The 25,886-nt window shown below is 38.2% G+C and overlaps 4 protein-coding genes across 6 annotated transcripts in view; 2 read left to right on the forward strand and 2 right to left on the reverse strand.

Moving 5' to 3' along the window:
* The window catches only part of LOC144658006 (uncharacterized), a 66,960-nt gene extending 64,479 nt beyond the window's left edge, over positions 1–2,481 (reverse strand). The window contains exon 1 of the mRNA XM_078518334.1: positions 2,434–2,481. Within this exon, the coding sequence (XP_078374460.1) occupies positions 2,434–2,457 (24 nt within the window). The 5' untranslated portion in view covers positions 2,458–2,481. The remainder of the gene's footprint in view (positions 1–2,433) is intronic.
* Positions 1–25,886, forward strand: part of LOC144658186 (uncharacterized) — a 221,355-nt gene that overhangs the window by 103,097 nt on the left and 92,372 nt on the right. The gene's annotated exons all lie outside the window — the stretch shown is intronic.
* Positions 4,745–5,765, forward strand: LOC144658007 (uncharacterized). The gene is made up of 2 exons (XM_078518335.1): positions 4,745–5,587; positions 5,754–5,765. The coding sequence occupies exons 1-2, from the start codon at positions 4,745–4,747 to the stop codon at positions 5,763–5,765; spliced, it is 855 nt and encodes a 284-aa protein (XP_078374461.1).
* Positions 5,933–21,348, reverse strand: LOC144658249 (uncharacterized). 3 transcript variants are annotated; one of them, XM_078518651.1, is made up of 3 exons: positions 21,003–21,348; positions 16,503–17,213; positions 5,933–7,167 (listed from the first exon to the last, which is right to left on the reverse strand). In XM_078518651.1, the coding sequence occupies exons 2-3, from the start codon at positions 17,151–17,153 to the stop codon at positions 6,241–6,243; spliced, it is 1,578 nt and encodes a 525-aa protein (XP_078374777.1). In that variant the 5' UTR covers positions 17,154–17,213; positions 21,003–21,348; the 3' UTR covers positions 5,933–6,240. The 3 variants fall into 3 exon arrangements, with proteins under 3 accessions (XP_078374777.1, XP_078374776.1, XP_078374775.1); XM_078518650.1 differs by lacking the exons at positions 16,503–17,213; positions 21,003–21,348 and adding an exon at positions 12,661–12,741 and having other exon boundaries at positions 5,935–7,312; XM_078518649.1 differs by lacking the exon at positions 16,503–17,213 and having other exon boundaries at positions 5,936–7,312; positions 21,003–21,041.

The raw sequence follows: 25,886 nt of genomic DNA on the forward strand, positions 1-25,886 counted from the left end.
CTCAAGTTGGATTTTAAGTAGGATTTTCAAATTGGAATTTTGAGACAGAATTCTAACTGACTGTGAATAAACCGAATGTTTAATGTGGGGTAGGCAATAGCCTGAAGAAAGAAAAAAAGCAATATACAATGAGGGTTATTATTTCCAGCTGGTCACCCACACAAATACTAACTCTGCCAAACAGGGCTTAACTAAGACAATTGAGCATTGAGATGGGTGACCATCTGGAAGTGGATTAGTGGAAAACACGGGGCCGGGGTCCCAGGGTTCCAGGGTGTGGAAAACACGGGGTGTGGAAAACGCGGGTCCCGGGGTCTGTGGAAAACACGGGGTGTGGAAAACACCCGAGGTGTGGAAAACACGCGGGGTGTTCTTTCCGCTTGGTTCCAGTAATCAGTCGCGCTGCAATGTTCTTTCATGGGCTGCAGTTTATCATGCCAAAGCTTAGGAAGGTCATAGAGTATACTGTTGCAGTAATCCAGGCGTGAAGTGACAAAAGCGTTCACATTTGAGATTATCATGACAGATATTCCTCATCCTAAATACTTGGTACTGCCATAACCACGGCACCGCACGCCGATTCATGAATGAAACTAGGTGAATGAAGTCAGCGCAGTGCCAGTCATGGATGTTGTTGGCGCGTAGTTTGTCTTAATGTTATGTTTCTTAATGTTATAAAAATTTGTTGGTTAATTTTTGACAAAAAATTATTTCCAACTAACAAAATGTATATAACTCATAATTAGTTTCTTTTTTTAAAATGGAAAAATACGATATTTAAAGGATCACAAAGACAAGTATATGATTCACAAACTTGAATGGCTTTTTTACAACATGAAAAATAGGCTTTCAAAGCAAGGAAATACGTTTTACGAATGTATTAACTTTTGTGATAAACTATTATACATGTCTTTTTAGCCAGAAATTTTTTTTTCACCGTCTATCTAGATCTTTTTATTTTTAGACCCCGGGACCCCGCATTTTCCACAGATCCCGGGACCCCGCGTTTTCCACACCCCGTGTTTTCTACAGACCCCGGGACCCCGTGTTTTCCACACCCCGAGAACCCGGCCCCGTGTTTTCCACTAATCCTCGTTATGGGTTTCCTTTTTTTATTTCTCAGTACGAACTCAGTAAATTTTAGGCCCTTTAGTTTTCTTTCTAACGGCTTTGTTAATGTACTTCAGCTTTAAAGGCTTCATTGTCTCGAGCCTCTCTTCTCCGCAGCGTTACCCATCGGGAACCGCTGCGGAGGAGAGAGGTCTCGAGTGGGACGAGAACTCAACTGTACATTAACGAAATCCCCACTCAATCACTCGACTATCCTACCTCGAAATCACGGCTCGAGATCGACGTCCTTGAAGGATTAGGAAGATAAATAAAGAAGCTGAACCCTTTGTTTTATGGGATATATTTAATTTTTACTGGTGTTCTAGGGCTAGCAGCCGCTGTAAACAGGTTGGTTTTTCTGTCAAGGCAACGAATATCCACAAGTTAAAGTACCTGCATCATTTTTAGCGACATTGTTTATAGATTTAAATGGCCGTCGGAGAAAGTTAGCAGTTATAATTTTACTTTTGTTTGTTTCGCATTTTAGAATATTCCGTCATTCCGCATTTTAGAATATTCCTCCATTCCGCCGTGCCGTTCCGTCATTCCGCCGAATAGGGTCACTTGTTTGGGTCGACCGAAACTCCAATTTAGTATGTCTCATGTGAAGTTCGACGTTTATTGGCCTGGGCCTAATTTTATGTTGTATAAAATATTCATCGTGGAAAACCATGAGATTTCGAGGTTAATTTGTGAGATGAGTACCTAAAATCGTAAGTCTCACGACAAAATCGTGAGATTTAGAAGGTCTGTGGCAGAACAGGGTCGATTTTTCTTCAGAATCCCGATTAAATTTACTGTTTCACGACTGAGTTTAGTTTATATTTTTAAGTTTTGCCAAATACTTGCAATGAAACTTAATTATTTATGTTTGCAAAGAAATTAATTCATTGGATCCAAATGACAAAACCATAGCTTCGTTGCAACTAAATGTGTCTCCCGGCCGGGCGTTATAATTTAAAGTTACAAGCAAACGAGACGAACTTTTCAGCCTGGCAACAATATTTCAAAAGCTCAGATTTCACTTTTGGCCATCCGTTCCTTCTTTTGTTTTTGCTGTGTTATTATTTTAAGAGTTATTATTGCTGTGTTATTATTTCAAGAGGTTATTTTTATAATTTCGCCGAAGTTAATGGTCATTTCTGATGACTAAATTTGGCTAAAATCCGTGGCACAGCCATGAGTCTCTTTTAAATAATCGATCATGGAGTCATTATGATCGTAACACTGCCCCGCTTCTCCTTATTTTAACATGATACACGGAGAACTCATTGTAATTGTTACTCTACTGTCCCTTAATACGATACTTCATATTTCTCTTACCTCTACTGAAGCAAAACAGTCCATAAGTAAACTGCGAAAGACTTCGATGCGATTGGAAAGCGGCCATTGAAGTACTAGAGCCCAGTCTACTCGCCACAACCTCAAACGGAAACAACATAAAACCAAGGACAGGACTATTGGAACATTGGAATGAAACGATCGTAAGCTGAACTCTTCAAAACCACGAGAAACAAACACAAGGAAAAAAAAAACATAAATAAATAAATGATAAATGACTAAATAAATATACAAACTCAAAGTTAGGAAAATGACAGAAACAAAGAAGGAGCCAGTACATTAACTTACCGTAGCCAAATTCGCAAGAAGCCAATCACAAGCGCAATCTACTGTCATGATATCCTACGATATCAAGACACTGATCTGATATGTCACGATATTATTCATAGTCACTTCGAAGTCAAATAGTGTTACCGCAGGATGAATTGAAAAGATGTTTTACCAAATATAAAACAGAACTTCGTAGTTTAAATTTAGCTGGTGTTTACCAATGACGTAAAAGGTGAAAAACTTTCCCGGAAAAACTAAAATTGAGCGCGCTCGCCAATTGCGCGATGTTTACCACCGACGAGCACTAAAACATTCAGACTGAAACAGTAGAGTCGGAGTAAAAAATGTCAGAAGAGTTACTTGATAAAGTGCTGAAGTCGAAAAAAGCATCAATACAAGCAGGTCAACACAATTTGCACTACAAACGTGGCTGAAGCATGCATGGCTTCAACAGGGCAAAAGAAAAACCCAGGAAACCAAAAAAGAACACTACACAACATAAACTAGTGGTACCTATCGGTAGAAATGCCAACGAGTACAACGGGAGAGAAGAAGGGAGGATAATTGTAAATGTTTGGCTGAAAGTACGCTTTATGATTTTGGTCCGATCAATAAACATTTCGCGTTTTCTTTGAAAATCTTCAATGTTTCTGGAATAAAATGCGATTTTTTGAAGGCTAAATAAAATGAAAAAGGAGTTCTACATGATACCAAAGTAGTGAAGATTTAGTGAGAAATTTTGTAAAATCCATGTTATTTGAGAGTTCCAAGCCACTGTTGTTCGATGCCGCTATTTTGGAAAGATTTCCGCTGTTTTAAAGTCCTATAGGTCTTAATCAAAGTGGCTATGAGCCACTGAACTCGGAAAATAAATTACGAACAAAAAGCAAACATTTACAAAATTTGTCAAAACAAATTAATTCAAACTTCCCAGACTGCAGTAAAATCCACTCAACACATAAGTATCCAAAAAATTTGAGGTTTTAAAAGGTAAATCCCTGATCGGACAAGTTGTGTGGCCAAAGATGGAACAAGTTTATTTTATTATACCACCACCGTTCCGAGAATAATTCATCACGCACAATGCGTGACGTTTCAAATGTCACGTTGTTTTGTTGCAGCTTTTAGGAAAATTAAACGCCCTGTTGCCCGAGAAAAAAAACGCCGGACAATCCAGGAAAAACATGAAGTATAGGGCATTTATTTTCTAAATTCGAGAAACGAAAAAAAAAACTCTAAATAGCTCTCTTCTGATCCATAAAATCACCACGAAACCAAATCCGTGTTGTTTTCTTAGCCAGACCTAACTTAATTACGCATGCAAGTTTGTATGACTTCGAAATTTTCGAAGCTTTGGAATGCATTTCTTGCATTCATCTTAAATGAAATTAAATTCTAAACAAAGTTTAATTCAAGTTTCTTTCGTATTTCAATGTCTAGTTCGGGAATTTTGGCTTTTACAATCGAACAGATTTGAAACCTCTTTGTTATCTGAGCGCATCTTGTCTGGGAATTTTAGTTGCCAATGCATCATGCACGCGCTGAACAAATTAGTAGCGCGCTGATTGGGCAAACTTCAACAAAGTGTGCACGTGCTGAACAGATTCTGCTGAACGGATTGGCTAAAAACATCAGACATTGTGTCGTCACGATCTAACATTACTTACATTACTCTTCATTTTGGAGCGTTTGTGAGATTTTTTTCGCACATACAAATCTTCTCGCGGCTCTATGATCTGCCGCCTCGTCAGGCCTTCTGGTCTTCCACAAGGCCTGACTCGTTGGCAATTAAACAGATTTTATTCAAACAGCCCAATGCACTGACATCCTTTAGTATTATTTTTGCATTCTCTTTCACAAATGTGTCATGACTGATTGCAATACGAAGAGCACAACTGACTATTTACATCACTATCTGGAAATACCATAGTGTCCTGTTCCACTGTTTACTTACATTTCCTAGTGTCAAATTATTTTAATGACTTTCTCACTAACCAGCTATGCCATTTTAGCCAATCTGGTTATGGAATACGTTGAGGATAAGGCCCTCTCCTCGGCTCCACACCCACCTAAATGGTGGTTTAGATATGTCGACGACAGTCATGTGTGTCCAAAAAAAGAATTTGTAGATGAATTTCATTCGCACCTAAACTCGATTAACCAGCACATCAAATTCACCATCGAAGTGGAAACAGAAGGTTCAATCGCTTTCTTAAACACTAAGATAACGAGGCAAGTGGATGGTTCGATAGCCGTTTCTGTTTACAGAAAAGCCACTCATACCGACCGCTATCTAGACTTCAATTTACACCACCATACGGAACATAAACAATCTGTTGTACGCACTCTCATGGATTGGTCTAAGAACATCCCATCCACTGAGGAGGAAGTGTCATCTGAATCTAAACGTGTATTGAAAGCGCTGGCAGCGAATAATTATCCTATCAATTTGATTCGTAATGGTCGTCAATCTAATGCCGAACAAAAAAGTGGTGCCAACGTTGTTGAACAGCGAGGCTTGGTTGTTCTACCGGACGCCAAGGGTTTTTCTGAAAGAATCTCAAGAGTTCTCAAAGGTTTTAACGTCAAAGTGGCTCACAAGCCCATCCGTTCCATCGCCAATATTTTGAAAAAACCCAAAGATAAAATCAGCGAAGAGTCGTCGAAAGGTGTTGTATATAAAATCAAATGCAAAGACTGTGCGTGTGTTTACATTGGCCAGACCTCGCGCGCCCTCAAAACACGCATCAAAGAACATGCTAAAGCGATAACAACAATGGACAGAAATTCCATATTGGCCGAACACTATTTGCTCAACGATGATGAAGTTGATCTGGAAAATGTTGACATTATCGACCGGTCTTCAGTTTGGAGACAAAGACTTTTTTGGAGACAAGGACTTTTCTTTCACTCGAAGCGTGGCACTCAGTCCGAGATGGAAACGCTATTAATGGACACGAAGCATTCCCGAACATTTATAAGAAACTTAACAGTTTTAAATTGCATACCACTCCCTATTCTATCCTTTTTAGTCGCGTTTTTAGAATTCCGCCCCCCCCCCCCCCCCTTTTATCCAGTACATTCCTATCACCGTTTTCTTCTTTTTTTTAGTTTTTTATTTCTATAACACCAGGGACGCCGCTTTAAATTTACATATTGCTGAAGAAGGCTGCAGCAGTAGCCGAAACGTCCTGCACATATTTTAAGCCAGTGTCAACTTTGATCAAATAATTTTTACCTTCTTTTGTTTTGTTGACGTTTTTACAGTAGAATGAAATAAACGCCTCTCTCTTTTTAACGCCCATGACATGACCCCTAAAATGTAATAGACGCCCTGGGCGTTTATTAGATCATTTACGGTAACCAAATCAGTATTAATTTTTGTGGCTAATATACTTATAACACCTTTTCTGTTTAATAAGTGTTTTAAGCTTTCAACTTATAACTGATAAATATTATTTTAAACAAAATAAACAGTGACACTATGAGAAAATATTGGTCAGATAACACAAAGTAATATTATGGTTTTTCCTGTTTGATTTCTTTCAGGTCACTTAAAAGTTCAGCGATGCCGAAGACATTGTCATGCTCCTTTACCCTACAAGTCGCTCCTGTGCTGCATGTTGCTTTCTCTTCTTTTAAAACCTCTTTTCCACTGTAAAACTGGCCATGGTGATAAACTTTAAAAGGTTTGTCACATTCCTGTATTCTTCGATACTCCTTTAAGGATCCTGCACAATTAAAACACTTGCCACATTGTTTACATTCAAAGGGCTTCTCTTTTGTGTGTGTTCTTTTATGCCGCTTAAAATGTCCTGCGTGACTAAAACACTTCCCACACTGGTTACATTCAAAAGGCTTTTCCCCTGTGTGTGTTCTTTTGTGTTGGTTTAAACTTCCTGCACGATTAAAACACTTGCCACACTGGTTGCATTTAAAAGGCTTCTCTCCTGTGTGAAGTCTTTCATGATGTTTTAGATTAGATGCCCGATTAAAACATTTACCACACTGGCTACATTTAAAAGGCTTCTCTCCTGTGTGAATTCTTTTATGATCTTTTAGAACTCCTGCTTGATTAAAACACTTGCCACACTGGTTACATTCAAAAGGCTTCTCTCCTGTGTGTGTCCTTTCATGCTGCTTTAAATTTCCTCTCTGATTAAAACAGTTGCCACACTGGTTACATTTAAAAGGCTTCTCTCCTGTGTGTGTTCTTTCATGCCGCTTTAAAACTCCTCTGCGATTAAAACACTTGCCACAATGGTTGCATTTAAAAGGCTTCTCTCCTGTGTGTGTTCTTTCATGCCGCTTTAAAACTTCTCTGCGATTAAAAGACTTGCCACAATGGTTACATTTAAAAGGCTTCTCTCCTGTGTGTGTTCTTTTATGCCGCTTTAAATGTCCTGCGTGACTAAAACACTTGCCACACTGGTTACATTCAAAATGCTTCTCTCCTGTATGAGTACTTTTGCTCAATGTATGTTTTTCTTGCTGGCCAGTTTGAGTGGAACTGTTGCTGCACTTTTTGTAATCTTCAGCCATCAACGTACATGTACTTTGCCCACTAACAGGTAATACGTTATTCTCAGACCTTAAAACACCAAAGAAAAGTAATATTAAGTGTGTTGTTCAAGAAAATATCCATACCTCTCAAAGGAAGGTTTTTATGGTTTGTGCCCCCACCCTTCTGGAAAGTCCAGTGCAGTGTAGTGTCGTGTCATGTTGTGTAGTGTCGTGTCGTGTCGTGTTTGTCCTGTAAGCTTACATTCTTTTGAACCACCATGACAATGACAACAGAACTCCAAGTAACCTTGGTGAAGTGGGTATGAATATTTTCAGGAAGCACAAATTCTATTGTCATGTTATTTGCAAGAAACAATTCCACACGAGTTGTGAAAAAATGAAAATTTCTCGATTCAGGAACTAGATAAAATTTTTGTCATATGCATGTACATCCTTCTGTTCAAAACTTGTATGTTCAGTTAAGGGGGCTCGATGTAGTTTTTTTAGACTAAGGGTGGTTGTTTTGAAAATTAAAATTACCTAGGAAGCCAATGTTCGATTTTTGCCAAAATACACCATAATGATCAAATGTGACCAAATTTTAATTTTTTACCCGTCACTTAGTCACAACGGTTACCATAGCAACGATTGACGTTTTCTTTTGTTCTCAAACAAGCTTGATTTTCTCGAAATCTAGACTGACACTTGGTGTTTATTTTTTGATATGTTAAAGTTCAGTAGATTGACTAACTGTTGACGAAATTTTAGAAAAATCTGTAAGAGCGTTTTCAAGTAAATCGGGAATGAAATTTTCAGAAAAACACCGTTTTAATATAAAATAGGCGCCTTAAAATTGTTTCGTATTATTTAAGCACAGTTTCTCTCACTGAAATATAAATACTTACACCATCAAAGACCATTAACTAAAAGCGAAAGACTTTTTGCTTTAATTTGTTAAAATATATTGACTGCCGATTGTAAGAAATTATAAGAAAATACCAAAAACTTCATTCTTGATTTACTCTAAAACGCTCTTACAGATTTTCCTAAAATTTTGAGCACAGGTAGTAAATCTACTGCACTTGAACATATGAAAAAATGAATACCAAGTGTCAGTCTAGATTTCGAGAAAATCAAGCTTGTTTGAGAACAAAAGAAAACGTCAATGGTTGCTATGGTAACCTTTGTGACAAAGTGACGAGTAAAAAATTAAAATTTGGTCATATTTGATCATTATGGTGTATTTTGGCAAAAATCAAACATTGGCTTCCTAGATAATTTTAATTTTCAAAACAACCACCCTTCGGCTAAAAAAACTACATCGAGCCTCCTTAAACTGTTGCCATGGTGACTCTACAGGAGGTCTTGCATTATGACATTATAAAGGTACTTGGTTCATACAAAAAATTGCAACCATTTTTCAAGGGCTTTTGAATGACCAAACTGAACTTTCAAGGACCACCTACCAGGAATGTAATTTCACAGATGGTATTCCCAGATGGTATTCCCAGTCCAAGCTAACAGGTTTAAAAGGTTTTTAAATGCCTAAAGTGCATGCAGCATGCGCAGGACAATTAAAAGTTCTATTCAAAACCGCTGGTGAATTTGTTTCACTGGCATTTGAACTCATGAGCGCAGTTGGATTACTTTTTGGATTACTTTGAAATGGCATGTGTAGCCGTAAGGTAAAGAATAACGCGAGGAGAAGCGGCTTTTGCTAACATCCAAACAAAAATTTACTTCTCAATGTGGGGTTAAGATTGCGTGGCGAGACAAAAGGTAACTCTGTTGTGCGCAACCTTTATCGGGAACCCTGCATTAAGCTGAGTAGAAATCTTTCTAACTCGAAAGGAAACAAATATTTCGATTAAAGGCAAGCGTCAAAGTTTACCATTTTTAACCAAGCCAAAGTATATGACTCGCAAAGCGCCCAGCCGTCACAACTGACAAATACAGCATTTCCTCCGCGAAAATAAAAAAAATGCTTGAACTGAAAGACGTTTGAATTCTTCCATGATATGTTCGAACAACAATGCCCAGGATAAACCTTCTACTCGTACCAACTTCATGCAAAAAAGTCAATATCTCGAAGAGATCTTTGATTCAGTGTTTGAAGCTGCTTTACACAGGAAAAGACCAAAGTCTTTGTAAAGCAATTCTCTTTCGACCCCACTTCATTAGAAGTTGAAGAAAATTCAAGGACTTTTCAAGGACTTACACACAAATTCAAGAACTTTTCAAGGACTCCCCCTAAACTTCAAGGACTGGATCAACTGTCAAACTGAATGAGTGAGTAAATGTTAAACCATTTCTTTTTCTAGCAAGAAACCAACAATTTCCCACGATTCTTGAAATCAACTATCCCTTTGAGACCAGCAAAAACTTTGAAATGTGGCAGAAAACATAATGAAAACCAAACTTTCTTCCCACTTTAATTTGGGGAAAAAAATACTGTATGTAGTATTGTACGGGCAAACTCCCACTTTCTGACATCATAGCACTATGCTCGACTGTGTAAGGATGCTTAACTCAGATGGTTAAAACAGAAAGTAAGATTTTCATAAACAATCATAATGTGCTCTAAGTCAAGGAAATGTCATTTCTGAGGTCGTAAAATACAAAAATCACCCCTAGCACAACACGTCTCCAGCACTCGACTGTCAAGCACACTGGCAAAACAACATTTGGAACTCCCCCCCCCCCCCCACAGCAGAAAACCTAGCTACACCCCTGTTTTCTAGCCAAACCTTTGTGAAAGTAATTTCAGTCCAAATGTCCTGTTTCTAGTTCTATTGGGACAGTTGCTGGCAAATGCTAAAAAAATTTCTCCACCTGAGTGCCCAACCGGTATCTGGGAGGCTATGGGTTTGATTCCTGTGCTCGCGTCATGTTAAACACTTCATCTCCATTATTAATTACCAAGCTTAAAATTTACCATCTTTATTATTTACTCAGTCCAGCTATTTGTCCACATTTTCTGAAAATGTTCAGAAACATTTCGTACGACATTCCAACATCATATTGAAGATCTTCGGAAAATCATCAAAAACCCCGGGGGGGGGGGGGGGTACTCAAAAAAGTTTTATACGGGGAGGCTCCGCCCCAAGTTCTAACCCCTTACCCTTTTATATACCATTTTTGACAGAAATTGTACCCCTTTCGTATACCTTTAACTGAAAAAGGTACCCCTTTCATATACCTAAGAGACATGGCTGGACTTAAAATAGGACGTTTTCTTGTCATTTTTATGTAGCGCTTAATAAATTAAAATAACACAGCCATAAATTGCGTCTGTTCGAAATATTTTAATTAAAGGCCCTTTTAAATAGCCAAATGACAGATTTCCATACCCTTTCATATACTTAAACTCGTGAAATCCCTACCCTTTTATATACCTGAAGCCTGAAAAAGGTACCCCTTTCAGGCGGAGCCTCCCCGTATAGGCCATTATAGGGAGTACCCCCCCCCCCCGGGTCAAAAACATCCTAATTAGTTGATAATTAGGATTATATAATAAACAGAATAATACATGGTTGCTTGGATATTTAACAATTATTCTATGAGCCCGCGTTAGATACGAGGTGGTAAATAGCCAACGAGGTGCGAAGCGCCAAGTTGGCTATAACGACTCGTATCCAACAAGGGCGAATGGAATAATTAGGTGATTTGCATGATGGCTTTACAGTTGATTACAACTACCAGAATCCTCCGCTTTGTCTTTTTGTCATTCTAATTAGAGCAATTGTTTTTCAAACCCCACTGGGAATTCAAAATTTGAATAACAAAGGAAAGGCGAAATGAAATCTGGTATTTGTAGTCAAATGACAAAATAAAACAATAGCAAAATAATGTGCTATTGTTTTATTAAATTCTTCTTTAAGTTTAAATTGACTGGACATTTCAGTTTGATGTAAAGGAAGTGATAGTATGAGGGGGAAAATTTGTGGCGTGGTGTTCACTTCTTGAGTTGAATGAAACACATGAGGAAAGCGATTTTCACCCAATAATCTCCTCTAAAGTCGTCTATATATCCTGGAAATTGTGACAACAGTTAAGATTTACGGGATAATCTGAAGCAAAAGCTTTTCTGGAAACTACACGTCTTGTGCAAGTAGAACAAAGCAAGTGTTTACATTGTACTTGTCAGTAATTTACGGCTCCACGGCTGTCATCGAGGCTGCTATATTATTATTTGAAGCGAAATTGAGCTCAAAGTGGAACAGGTTTATTGAAGTATAAAAGGACAAGACCAAGATTAAAAGGTAACAAACTTTACAGAAGTGCTGAGCCTAATTTTATGACGTACAATGAATGAAACTGTGTCAGTTTGCCGTTCTTTCGTAAATTATTTGCTGCTTTTCTACTTTATTCACTCGCTCTTGTTGTGCATTTACAAGTAAAATTAATTAAACTTTTCGCATCAATAATTTTGTTTTGCGTAGTTAATTTTACTATGGAATTTCTGTGGTTTTTGTAGGCACCGCTGATTATTTCTTGTTCGTAAAGCTCGCCAAATTTGCTGTTTTCAACCATTTTTCTGATGGAACTGTCGCTTCCCGCAGAAAAATTTTACACTGAGTAGCACTTGCTGCACTCATTTCCTATATAAGGTCAAACATAGGTATATGAGCTGATAACCGGTATTCAGTGAACCAATCAGAAAGCTAGAAATGCAATATCCGAGGGTGAAGATATTTATCTTCTCGTGTTAAAAACCGATACAGTAAAAACCCGCGTATAAGAACCTGCTTTTTTAGAGTTTGGCAAAACAGGTTCTTATATTTTGGGGTACTTACTGGCATTTTTTAAGCTTCCCTGTGCAATTCTTGATCTCTAAAGACATCCTTTTTGATAAAATACAGTTATTGTATTATAAATAAAATAGTTTAACCCCACATATAAGAACCTTTTGGGGTATTGAGGAAGCAAATTTCTGCCAGGAGGTTCTTAATTTCTAGGTTCTTATACGCGGGTTTTTACTGTATCTCACTCGTGGGAAAGATTTCTGCAGAGCACCCTACATTAATTATGCATACAAATATTCCATCTAATCCTTCACACACGAACGGCAGTCATGAACAGAACGAGAGTTACAAAATTGTATGCATAATTAATGTAGGATACTCTGCGGAAATCTTGCCTGCAGATGTTTTGATCTTTTTCAAAAGCCTAAGATTATTAAAAGTATCGTATAATTTATTCTATCGAATATTTTAGCTGGTTTAATCGAGTGAGAGAAGCCGCGAGAGGGCCTGACAGTGTATCTAAATTCAAACAGACTCTCAGACTGTAAATTACAGAAATTAATATGGCATTCGGTAGAGTCCGTTTCGTTTTTCTACTCCTTATTTCAGCATGATACAAAGAGGAATCCTCGCAGACTAAGTAATTGTTACTCTACTGGCCCTTAAATACGATATTTTCACTTTTTCTTACCTCTACAAAAGCAAAACAGTCCATAAGTAAACTGCAAAAGACTTCAAACGAAGCGAGCAGCAAGCGGCCATTGAAGTACTAGAGCCCAGTCTACTCGCCACAACAACACCGACAACAACTTACCCCGAAACGAGGACAGGACTCACGGAACATTGGAATAACTGAAAGCTAAACTCTTCAAAGAGCACGAGAAAGAAACACAGACAAATAAGTAAATCAGATGCGCATTAACAACAGACACCTTTCTTTATTTACTAGTAATACGTGACTCGCAGGGCCTCGCGAAGCTCTGGGTTGGGGAGGTGGGGGGGGGGGGGGGTGGTGTTATAAATAAGGAGTGGATTATTTGAAGTTGAACATTGTACATATTCAATTTTCCACAGTAGGCAGGAAGATATATTTGTTAAAAATTAGTAACGGGCATGGCCGCGACACCCTCGTTCCCAGGGTCTACTCAGCTTTGAAGATGGCGGCTCTTTCTGGTTCGTAAAGAGGTATAAAGCGTTGGGACTTAGGAGGCGCAGGCTATTTTCAAAATCATCGACAAATTATTGGATAGTCGCATTTTGGACATTTATTTGAGGTCATTAAAAAAAAGAAGAACGAACGGCAGGAGGATTCGAACCCTCCGCCCGCGCGCCCCTGATGGCGATGAAAGGTTTATAGCCTGAATAGGCGTTGAGGGAGTATTATGTGGAAATCAGTGTTATTTTAATCCGAAAAGAAAAACGATAAAAATGAAAGGCTCAGGATTCGAACCCACAAAAAAAAAAAAAAAAAAAAAAAAACCCTAGCCGGATTCGAACCCATGCCCTCAGTCCCGAAGATCTGATTACAAGTCCGACGCCTTACCATTAGGCCACCAGCGCGCGGTGGCCGTGTGACGTCATTTCCGCCACACACCAAGCTCACAAATAAATATATATATATGACCGTAAACTCCACACGAGATTTCATCCCGCCTGAGCCCTTTGAGGGACAAAATTATACACCCCGCTACGCTCGGCCTTCGGCCTCGCTTCGCGAGGAATGAGGCTCTGGGAAGTGTTTCACAGGCTTAACAACATGAGCCCTGGACTCTGGTGCCTCTGCCCAGTTTTGAGCTCTGGCTTGGGGCACTGCACTGTATTGTTAGTGGGTAAGACACTTTTAAGTGTTAAAACATCCGGGTGCCTCTAAATATCCACCGTCTGGTCCCAGATGGAGCAGGGATGGCGCAGTGGTGAGAGCGCTTGCCTCCCACCAATGTGACCTGGGTCCGATTCCGGCCCGGTACCATATGTGGGTTAAGTTTGTTGATGTAATGTATATGAAATGATTCATATAAGTTATGTTATATCATATTGTTGTTGGTTCTCGTCCTCCGGTTTTCCTCCCTCCACAAAAAACAACACTTCTAAATTTTAATTCGATCTGGAATCAGTGGGATCAAGAAGAGCCACCTAGTGGAAGAAAATTCACACTGTAAATTCCCATATTAAGACAATATTATTATTATCCACTGGATACCAATTTATTCATTGGATAGCGTTATCCCTCTTTTCAACAACTGGGCTCTGTTGTTTCACTGAGTACATTTGTAATTTAATACTCGAGGTAGCCCTGTGATCGATCGACTAGAATTATATGGAGGGGGGGGGGGGTTGAAAAATAATCCCCCTAGGTGCTGGGGGTGCCACAAAAGCTGGGTAGCCTCCACATTTTAGGCCAGCCTTGAGCGCAGTCATTCCTTGTGCAAAGAACTAGGGAATGAATGGGATAACTTAAAGCAACACCAATCACCCTTAGCTTTCAGGTTAATTAAAATACCTGTAACAATTTTTCCATTAAGTAAATGTTATAAGATTTCCCTTATTTTTTTTAAACAAAATTTAGGATTATTCATGATTTTATGGGGAGGGGGGCTACGAGGGCTTTGCATCTTGAAAGAATAATTTATGGCAGGCTCCCCACTCAAACCTAAGAAGCTGTGGTCTTGACCACACCCTTGTATTACAAAGATGTGTAAACAGTTAAACTTCTTTGTCAAAAAAAAAAACTCCACATTTTTTATTTATTGAGATAACACTGCACACACACACAAATTATACAATAAAATCACTTAAAATGCAGTAATACAAAACCCAAAATAATGAAAGTTGTACACAGACAAAAAACATAAATACTATAAGAAGGTTAGCTAAACTTCTGTAAATTTATATTAAAATGCAATTTTACATTTTTTCACTTGCATAATAATCTCATCTTTTGGCTAATACAGTATATAAAACAGTTCACCATTGCTTTTTTTGTTTTATAGTATATGTTAGATTATTTCTCATAATTTTTTTAATCAAATTTACTTTGACATATATACATTAATCGTTATTATTTTTGTTGGAATAAGAAAGAACATTAAAACCGAAATGGAATTTCAGAAATACCAGTGGCGGAACCAGACCTGAAGATAAGGTGGGGGGGGGGGCTGATCATCATCCAGACCCTAGAATAAAGGAGGGACCCCCTCTTTAAAAATTTCTGGGCCTCTATTTGTTCTAAAAATAGCAGGGGGGGAGCCCCTCCCATAGATCCACACCACTGAATACAAATCAAATTTTGCTGTCCTGTGGGACGATTCACAAAAAAATACTTTGATATTTAATGCAGGTATTTTTTTCCTGTAAAAAATCAAATCAATGTAAAATATAATGCCTGGCCAGGCTTAGAAGTTGAAATAGTTTTGTTCAGCTGAAATTGCGAGCCAGCAGGGCAGAAATCCCGAGTCTCAATAAAAGGCTTAAACTTCAAGTTACCCAAACTATCTGTTGGCTAACCAGACTTAAATTCAACCATTTTTCTTGGAAATTTTCGACAATTATTTTCTTGATTTCAGATAATGCTTTTACTCTTTTCTTCACAGAAAATAACCTACCAGTACCTAATTTACTTTGTACAACAAATACCATTTTCCATGACTTTCCATGACCCACACTTAAATTCCATGACTTTCCAAGCCTGGAAAATAAATTTCTAAACTTCCATAACTTCGCAGGTTTTAAATGACCCATACAAACCCAGGGCTGCAAATAACAGTTGCTCATGCCTTAGGAAATACCAAGTGTGGTCGGACATAATGTCCGGACAATTTTTTGATCAAAAATCATTTTTCAGCAACAATGAATAAAAATATGTCTGACCACAATTTTGTTTTGTCCGACCAATATGGTGTCTTTATAGGACACTGATAATGTCCTTTCAAGTAAAAAAGTATTTGCAGCCCTGGAAACCCTGTACATATACAACTGTCAAGTGGTAAACAAATTGGAGCCAGCATGGAAGTGAAATTACATGCTGCAGAAGCAGTGATTACAAAAAACGAAATTTAAAACAATGATGTACACACAGCTGTAACGATTACCACAACCACCAGACGTGGGCAAAAAAGACAAAAACAGTTTTATTTCTGACCAATGAAAGCTGGCATGTTACCTCCCACCCCCCCCCCCCCCGCCCCTTTTTCAAGTTCTTGCTTGTAAAGTATTTTCAATAGCCCCCTTAAATGTTAAGAGTAAAAATAGTTAATTCCCTCCAAATTCCTGTGGCACCCCCTTTTCTCCACCCCCAAAATTATATATGCTCCCTCGTCACTATGTCAAATTCAACAAATTCAAAATGCCGGTCAGATGACACACTAATATAATTATGCTTTACTCCTGCTTGATTTCTTTGAGGTTGCTTAAAAGTTCAGGGATGCTGAAAACATTTTGGTCCTTTCCATTACTACATGTCACTCTCCTGCTGCATGCTGCTTCATGTTGTTTTGGAACCTCTTTCCCAGTGTTAAACTGGCCATGCTGATTAACTTCAAAAGGCTTTTCAACTTTATGTATTCTTTTATGCTCCTTTAAGGTTCCTGCACGAGTGAAACACTTGCCACACTGGTCACATTCAAAAGGCTTCTCTCCTGTGTGAGTTTTTTTATGTTGCTCTAAATGTCCTGCCTTATTAAAACACTTGCCACACTGGTTACATTCAAAGGGCTTCACTTGTGTGTGAGTTCTTTTATGTAGTATTAAATTCCCTGCCTGAATAAAACGCTTGCCACACTGGTTACATTTAAAAGGTCTCTCGCCTGTGTGAGTTCTTTTATGTTCCTTTAAATGTCCTGCCTGATTAAAACACTTACCACACTGGTTGCATTCAAAAGGTTTTTCTCCTGTGTGAGTTCTTTCATGTTGTTTTAGATTTCCTGCATTATTAAAGCACTTGCCACACTGGATACATTCAAATGGCTTCTCTCCTGTGTGAGTTCTTTTATGTTGCTTTAAATTTCCGGCCTGACTAAAATGCTTGCCACACTGGTTACATCTAAAAGGCTTCTCTCCTGTGTGTGTTCTTTCATGTTGCTTTAAATTGCCCGCAAGATTAAAACACTTTTTGCAAAGGTTACATTTAAAAGGCTTCTCTCCAGTGTGTGTCAAACTCTTGTTGCCCTTTGTGTATTCTTTAGCCATAAAGATACATTTACTTTCCCCAGTAGCATCGAAGAAGCAAGTACTCTTTCATTCTCATACCTTAAAACACAAATTAAAGAAAAGTAATTATAATTTATATTATCAGTGTGCTGTTCCATTAAATATCCATATTTCACCTACGAAAGAATTAATTTTGTTTTTGTTTTGAGCGGCCCCCACTTAAATAGGAAATTTTAGTTGTAAATTACAGTGGCGGATCCAAACCTTCAGTTAAGTGGGGGCCCAATCATCCAGACACTGAAATAAGGAGGGGGCCCGCGCTCAAGAATAATTTTTCTTGGCCCTTCAGGCCTTAGTTTGGCCTAAAAATAAGGTGGGGAGGCGGCCCCCCTGGGCCCCTCCCCTAGATCCGCCACTGAATTAGGTAACCAGTCGTTTGACCTACAAGTCATTTCGCTAATGGCCAGTTCGCATACATCTCATTTTTAATTTCGGTCATTTAGCCCAATAGCCCGTTCTGATGAATCACATATTATTAGCCTGGGCAAATTAACTTTTTCTTCACGCGAATTGACTCATAGTTCATCAGGAGAAATGGCCTGATACACTCAATTTGGCATTCGCTTACATTTCTAATTTTTTTTTTGTCTTATGTAAATTTAGAAACTAGTTACCGGTATGTTACTTTAAGGTAATTCACCTGAAATAAAGTACAGCTCAAAAGTAAGTTACCACCCTTTCGCAAGACGAGAGTCTCGTCTGTCGAGATGACTTGTCTCACGAGATGCTTGAAAAAACTGCAAGTTCACAGCTCTAACTTCTCTTGAGATTTTAACTACCCATTGTTAACCATACATGTAGAAACAATAACAGAGCAAACATTGCCTAACAAAGATTACCTGTGGCTGAAAAGATATAATGTGACGTTTGACATGTCGACCATTTGCGAGACCAGAAACTCATCCTGCAAGAAACGAGACGAGAGGTGGTAACATACTTTTGAGCAGTACTGTTGAACTGCTCATAGATGTACAACCAAACTTTGCCCGTTGGTTGTTTACCTTAAGGGAACTTAAATTTTGAAATTAAAAGGGGGATCATTGTATTTGTTTTATGGGAGCACAGAGACCTTGTATATCCTACATACATGTAATTCTTTAATAATCCCTTTGCGAGTACTGGCAAAGTACAGGTTTTCAGTGATAATGTATTATGATAATTGTACCATAAGAATTGATCAGTATTCCTTTTATAGAAAGAATTTGATCGCTACTCTCGAAATAAGAGAAAAAAAATGATAGGTCACCAGACTAGTTTACAAGAAAACAATGATTTATGATATCTCATGAACCAAGCTGCAGAGAAAAAAGCAGCCATTTCATTTGTGTGCGTGCCTATTAGTGAGAATTCTGGGCAGTAAGGATGTGGAATACAATACTAGGGAATCACCTTAAACACTAACATAGCATAGCATAAAATTACGATTCTAAGCCCCCCGCTTATAAGCCCCCCTGGTAACAGGCCCATCTATCTGGAAACAAAAATTACATCTGATTATAAGCCCACCCCCTCTGCCGGATGCAGTACTAAACGGGCTAAATTTTGTTTTTTATGGGTTTTTAACCTAAAACGTATTTTGTTCAACACTCCTGTGGCCCTCCCAGATATAAAACCCTCCGCTTAAAAGACCACACAAAACCAGCCGTGCAAAGTTCTATAAACCCAGGGCTTTAATTATAACTGGAATTTTACAGTATTTGATTTTAGTGTATTGTTACTTAAGAAAGGAATTTCGATGATGCCGAAACCACAACTCTTATCAAGTTTATAAATATAATAATAAATGCATAAATGTAGGCTTAAAAGAGCAATGTCACGCTATATTTAACAGGTCATTTTTACTCGGGAATGTAATGAAACAAGTATGGTTATGAAAGTGATATGCTAATTTTTACTCGGTCAGTCGGTTGGTCGATGGGCTGTTAACTTTAATTTATGAATAATAATTTATGCATTAAATTATGGGCTGTTAACTTTAATTTATGAATAATAATTTATGCATTAAATTATAAATTAATTTTCCTTGTTTTTTTCTTGAAACTTTTTGTTTCACACTTCTAAGGTTTGAACTGGCAACAATGGTTTTGAAGACCAAACCCCTTAGTAACCGCTTGACAACTTCGGCATACTGATCATTTGGGCTGAAAATTAGCATATAGCTTTCTTTGTGTTGTTGTTAGCACGCTGACCGATACCGTAGGTTCAAAGTTTAATGGCTTGTATGTATAAAAGCTTCTTCGAATGGCTCGATTTATAGCTCTTAAGAATTTCACATGACAAATAGAAGAAATAATCTTAGGGAAAATATAAAAATCTTCGAAGCACTGAACTGATATTCCGTGTTTTGATCGAATTTTTAGATTTTCCAGGCACGAACTGTGGACTGCGACTGTGTTGGGTATTTAAAGGTTGATTTCAGGACAATTGTATGGATAAAGTCCAATTTTAGCAGTCTCTGAATGTTTTATAGTTCTAAGCGTATTGTATGATAATCGATAGTCATGATACATAAATAATTTATCGTAAAAAAGCTCGCCAAACTGACGAATTTTGTTGCCTTTTAATAATATACTGTATAGTACTTGATTTACATCTCTAATAGATTCATAAAACTAGTGGTAACCACAGGTTAGAAAGTGCGGGCCTTGACGCACTTAGACAAGGTACTGGTAGGCAGTGCCGATAATTATAAATAAACGACTGAACAAGGAGGACTGAAATGATCAAATGGACAATAGACAATTATTCTGAGTAACGCGTCACGCAATGATTTTTCGCACGCGGTGCAGTGTGAATTTAGATGTGATTTTTCTCAGTCGGTAAACTCGCTATATTGTCAGTGTTATAACAAATTTCTCGACAATAACCGTTGTTGGAATCATTCGCTTTACCGTGGTTTATCTGTGATACAATCACAGCAAATGTTCTCAAAAGCAACACATAACGCCTTTAATATCACAGAAGGTTTACAAGCTGTTTTTAAAATATCGCTCTTGGAGAACAGATTTTTCTCTTCCGGTGTTACGACAAACTGTCGTGATTAACACATTTTCGCATTCCGATCGTGCTTAGTGGAAGAACAAAAATTTTCAACTTCCGGTTCGGTCCTGGTTTATAAACGTGGCACGCACGCGTAAAACGCAATCCGCTGGTCACTGTCAAGATTAGGGTTGCGGGCCTCTCTTGGGCCCGCAAAAAGGAGAAAGGAAAAAAAGACGTCGTATAAAATTGTAAAATAGGTTGTCGTAAAAAAAAAAATTAATTGTCTCTGCTGAGAATCGAACCCGAGCCACTGGACTGGAGGGCCAACGCATTGCCACTACACAACGCGTTAGCAAGCTTGCACTTTATGGTAGAAATTAGTGTTATATAACGAAGGCTTTAGCCTTTTGAATGGATTACCCGCGTCCGCTGTAATCATATCTCCCTTCAAACAACTTCTATACTAACATGCCGCTCACAAAAAGACAGAATCATTTCATAGCTCTACACCAATACATTTAGTATTCTCATTCACGAGTGGGCTAACAAAGCACCATTGATTCTGATTCCTTTCAAATTGAAAGGAAACCTCAAACTAATACTTTTCTAACCAAAAATGATTTCGATTGATGAAGATAAAGACAAAGTTCGAAAGACAAATTTAAAAAAACTTTCCATCGTTTTCAAAATGTGTTGTCTGTGACGGTAGCTCCTTTACAGAGATTTCAAATTTCGGAAGCCCGAAGGTAGTTTGTTTCGTTTTTCTACTCCTTATTTCAGCATGAAATAGACTTAGTTATATTTACTCTATTGTCCTTTAAACACGATATTTCCACTTTTTCTTACCTCTACTGAAGCAAAACAATCTTCTGCGTTCGCAGGCTATCTTTTAGCAAACTGCAAAAGACTTCGAACTTCGATGCGATCCGAATGGAAGCGGCCATTGAAGAACTAGAGCCCAGTCTGCTCGCCACAATGAACATCAAACCGAGGACAGGACTGATGCAACATAGGAATGAAACGATAGGAAGAATTTCAAGGGGGGGGGGGGGGAGGGGGTACTCCCATAAATTTCGGATAGGGGTGTGCCGCCAAGGATCTTAAACCCTGACCCTATTTAAGGATAAAGAAAGCAAAAATTGATACCCTTTTTAAGGCCCAAAACCAATCAGAAACAGAAAATAACGAAACCAGCCAATCAGAACTGAAAACCATTCAACTGTTCGCGCTGTTTTCTTGCTGGCTGGCATAAGCTGGCATCACTTCAAGCTCCTTGAGTCGAGACGCTTTCATCTGTTTTTAAGCTTTATAACGACAAAATTGTTGAAGGACTGAACGGGGAAGCAAATTCTCAGTCTTCTCAGCTAGATGAAGAGGAATTACAGAAAGTAAAAGAAGAATCCAGGCGGCGAAGTAAATGTAAGTTTGTCTTCGTTGAGCGAAACTCGCTCAGTTATATTTCAAACTGCCAGTTCAGTTAACAGCACAATTAATTTAAACACTAAAAGATGATCATAAGAGTACTTTTTTAAATAGCTGTAAACCGTGTAAACCGTTTGTAAACCGTTAAAATTAGCATAAATCCTCTTGTAAACCGTTCAAAATCGCAGCATTTACAGTTATTTAACGTTCTAGCAAGTAACTTGGCAGCACGGATTCCATTTGAAACCAAAAATTGCGATTTAGTATGGGAAAACCGTCGTTCGCAATAGTTAAATATTAACCACCAGCCCGTCACGAGTCACTTGATTTGACACGCTTAGGATATAATCGCGTGACGTCATTCTATACTTTTAATCCACAAAAACAATCATTGTGTTTTTTTATAAACTGAATTCGCGTTATCTCATTTTATCGCGCTTGAGACGTAATCGCGCGAGAGAACTTTCGTTCCTTTCTTTTCAAATGCTAAATTTGTTAAATTTCTTTTCGTTCTCTGCACTGAACGGTTCTCGGTTTTATTCCAAAATTTCGGGTTCAATTTAATATACTCATTGTATAATCTATTCTTTTGTAAATCAAAAATGGTATCAGAGAAAGCCTTCTACAACAACTTACGAACAGGAACATCTCATTTTATATTTTATGTAAAGTTTTAGAGGCAGATTCTTCACTTAAAAAAAACATTCAAATCAAAATAGCATCGGTATGCGTCTATACAAACACACCTATTCTTCCTGCAAAAGCATCTAGGGCAGCCTTAACATGTACATGATACATGCCTGCGACAGTAACTTTTTAGACCACTCAGATAAAGTCATTTTTTACCGCCCCATCCCCCATTTCAATGTTGTGAAATGAAGGCTTGTTTGCGCAGTATGTTGGGAAGCTCAACATTGAAAAGCCAATGTTGTGAAATAAAGGATTCTTTGCGCAATATGTTGAGGAGCTCAACATTGTAGTATGTTGCAGTATTTTGGAAAGCTCAATGTTGTGAAATGAAGGTTTGTTTGCGCAGTATGTTGGGGAGCTCAACATTGAAAACTCAATGTTGTGAAATAAAGGATTCTTTGCGCAGTATGTTGAGGAGCTCAACATTGTAGTATGTTGCAGTATTTTGGAAAGCTCAATGTTGTGAAATGAAGGATTGTTTGCGCAGTATGTTGGGGGAGCTCAACATTGAAAAGTCAATGTTATGAAATAAAGGATTCTTTGCGCAGTATGTTGAGGAGCTCAACATTGTAGTATGTTGCAGTATTTTGGAAAGCTCGATGTTGTGAAATGAAGGATTGTTTGCGCAGTATGTTGGGGGAGCTCAACATTGAAAAGTCAATGTTGTGAAATGACGGATTATTTGCGCAGTATGTTGGGGAACTCAACATTGAAATGGAGAGTGAGGAGAAAAAGAATGAATTTGGATATAGTGGCAACACTTTTAACGAGCTAGGGCTACAAAAAAACACTGTAAATACAATATACATGTACTCAAGCAGTAGCTCCTGACTCAACCAATATCCAATGAAACAAAAGCATTCTACGCCAGCAAGACTAATATATCTATAAATTATAAGATCAATAAACAAGATTTAAAATTCTTTTCATGATTCACCAATGCTTGAAAAGTGATGTTGTGCAAAAAAAAAAAACAACTAAGCACACTAATACGGCAATAAATAAATGAATTAATTAAGTAATGAATTAATTAATTAATAAAAAATAAAAAAAAGACCAATTCCTAGAGCCGTAGGGTCGCATCTTCACTCGGGGAGAGTTTATTCGGCCCCCAAGCCATTTACAATAAACCCTATACTGGAAGATTCGAACCCGCGACTTTGAGGTGATGAAGCTACATCAGCCGCCGGCAGCGATGCCACTTCGCCACCTCGGGAATCCCTTGAGTTGATACTAAAAAATTTGAATGTGTATACTTGGAAATAATTAATTAACTTCCGCCGGAAACTGGCTGAAATCGAGGCTAAGATTATTTCGCGGCAGTAAAACTTATTTCAAACCCGGCGAAAGGTTTTTGGACCAGGCGGCGAGTCGTCCGTCATTATCATGGGCGTTTCGATAGGGAAATATGACTTTTCTTCTTCCTGCGCACTTAGTTCAAATGGGCTAAGATTATTCCGCGGAAAAACTGGCAAACTCAAGATCACTCAAGCCTCAAGCGCTTGGGGTGACCGAAACATTTAGAGGCAGATTCTTCACTTAAAAAAAACATTCAAATCAAAATAGCATCGGTATGCGTCTATACAAACACACCTATTCTTCCTGCAAAAGCATCTAGGGCAGCCTTAACATGTACATGATACATGCCTGCGACAGTAACTTTTTAGACCACTCAGATAAAGTCATTTTTTACCGCCCCATCCCCCATTTCAATGTTGTGAAATGAAGGCTTGTTTGCGCAGTATGTTGGGGAGCTCAACATTGAAAAGCCAATGTTGTGAAATAAAGGATTCTTTGCGCAGTATGTTGAGGAGCTCAACATTGTAGTATGTTGCAGTATTTTGGAAAGCTCAATGTTGTGAAATGAAGGTTTGTTTGCGCAGTATGTTGGGGAGCTCAACATTGAAAACTCAATGTTGTGAAATAAAGGATTCTTTGCGCAGTATGTTGAGGAGCTCAACATTGTAGTATGTTCCAGTATTTTGGAAAGCTCAATGTTGTGAAATGAAGGATTGTTTGCGCAGTATGTTGGGGGAGCTCAACATTGAAAAGTCAATGTTATGAAATAAAGGATTCTTTGCGCAGTATGTTGAGGAGCTCAACATTGTAGTATGTTGCAGTATTTTGGAAAGCTCGATGTTGTGAAATGAAGGATTGTTTGCGCAGTATGTTGGGGGAGCTCAACATTGAAAAGTCAATGTTGTGAAATGACGGATTATTTGCGCAGTATGTTGGGGAACTCAACCTTGAAATGGAGAGTGAGGAGAAAAAGAATGAATTTGGATATAGTGGCAACACTTTTAACGAGCTAGGGCTACAAAAAAACACTGTAAATACAATAAACATGTACTCAAGCAGTAGCTCCTGACTCAACCAATATCCAATGAAACAAAAGCATTCTACGCCAGCAAGACTAATATATCTATAAATTATAAGATCAAAAAACAAGATTTAAAATTCTTTTCGTGATTCACCAATGCTTGAAAAGTGATGTTGTGCAAAAAAAAAAACAACTTAGCACACTCATAAGGAAATAAATAAATAAATAAATAAATTAATTAATGAATTAATTAATTAATAAAAAATAAAAAAAGACAAATTCCTAGAGCCGTAGGGTCGCATCTTCACTCGGGGAGAGTTTATTCGGCCCCCAAGCCATTTAGAATAAACCCTATACTGGAAGATTCGAACCCGCGACTTTGAGGTGATGAAGCTACATCAGCCGCCGGCAGCGATGCCACTTCGCCACCTCGGGAATCCCTTGAGTTGATACTAAAAAATTTGAATGTGTATACTTGGAAATAATTAATTAACTTCCGCCGGAAACTGGCTGAAATCGAGGCTAAGATTATTTCGCGACAGTGAAACTTATTTCAAACCCGGCGAAAGGTTTTTGGACCAGGCGGTGAGTCGTCCGTCATTATCATGTGCGTTTCGATAGGGAAATATGACTTTTCTCCTTCCTGCGCACTTAGTTCAAATGGGCTAAGATTATTCCGCGGAAAAACTGGCAAACTCAAGATCACTCAAGCCTCAAGCGATTGGGGTGACCGAAACATTTTTGCATCAAGAGGTCGGTTGTCGTTTATTATCCCGCGCGTTTGGATGGTGAAATACGCCTTGCTGCCGCCTTCGATTGAGCAACAGCAAACATCATATCGCTTTCGATAGTTTTATACGGTTGAATTTCACATATTAATAACAAAAGTGCCAAGGGAAAATGAGTGTTGACGTTTCGTCTTCGAGAAGCATTATGTACCGAGAACATTTATGAAAATTTAAATACACAGACTAATGAATAAGTGCCAAGCCATTTGTTAAACGTATTGTTGTAATTGTATTTGACACTGATCTATTGTTGACTTTGAGCACTTGTATACTCTCATTTGATATGCGATTTTGACTTGAGAACAACATTAAGCCAACGTCAAAGAGTACGTTGTCGGTTAAACATTTTGTTTTGATTATAGTTTTATAACAATAACTGGTGACTTAGATATTTCAGACAATCTACGAGGAGAAACAGTTTTCCAATGCCAAAGCCGGTGAAAAACGCTTCGAGCGAATAACTGTTAACAGAACATACTGTGCTTTCTATCGGACATAGTGTTCGAGAGT

This window comes from Oculina patagonica, chromosome 6, assembly GCF_052425735.1.
Source record: "Oculina patagonica isolate OP01 chromosome 6, crgOcupat, whole genome shotgun sequence".
Taxonomy (NCBI): Eukaryota; Metazoa; Cnidaria; class Anthozoa; order Scleractinia; family Oculinidae; genus Oculina; species Oculina patagonica.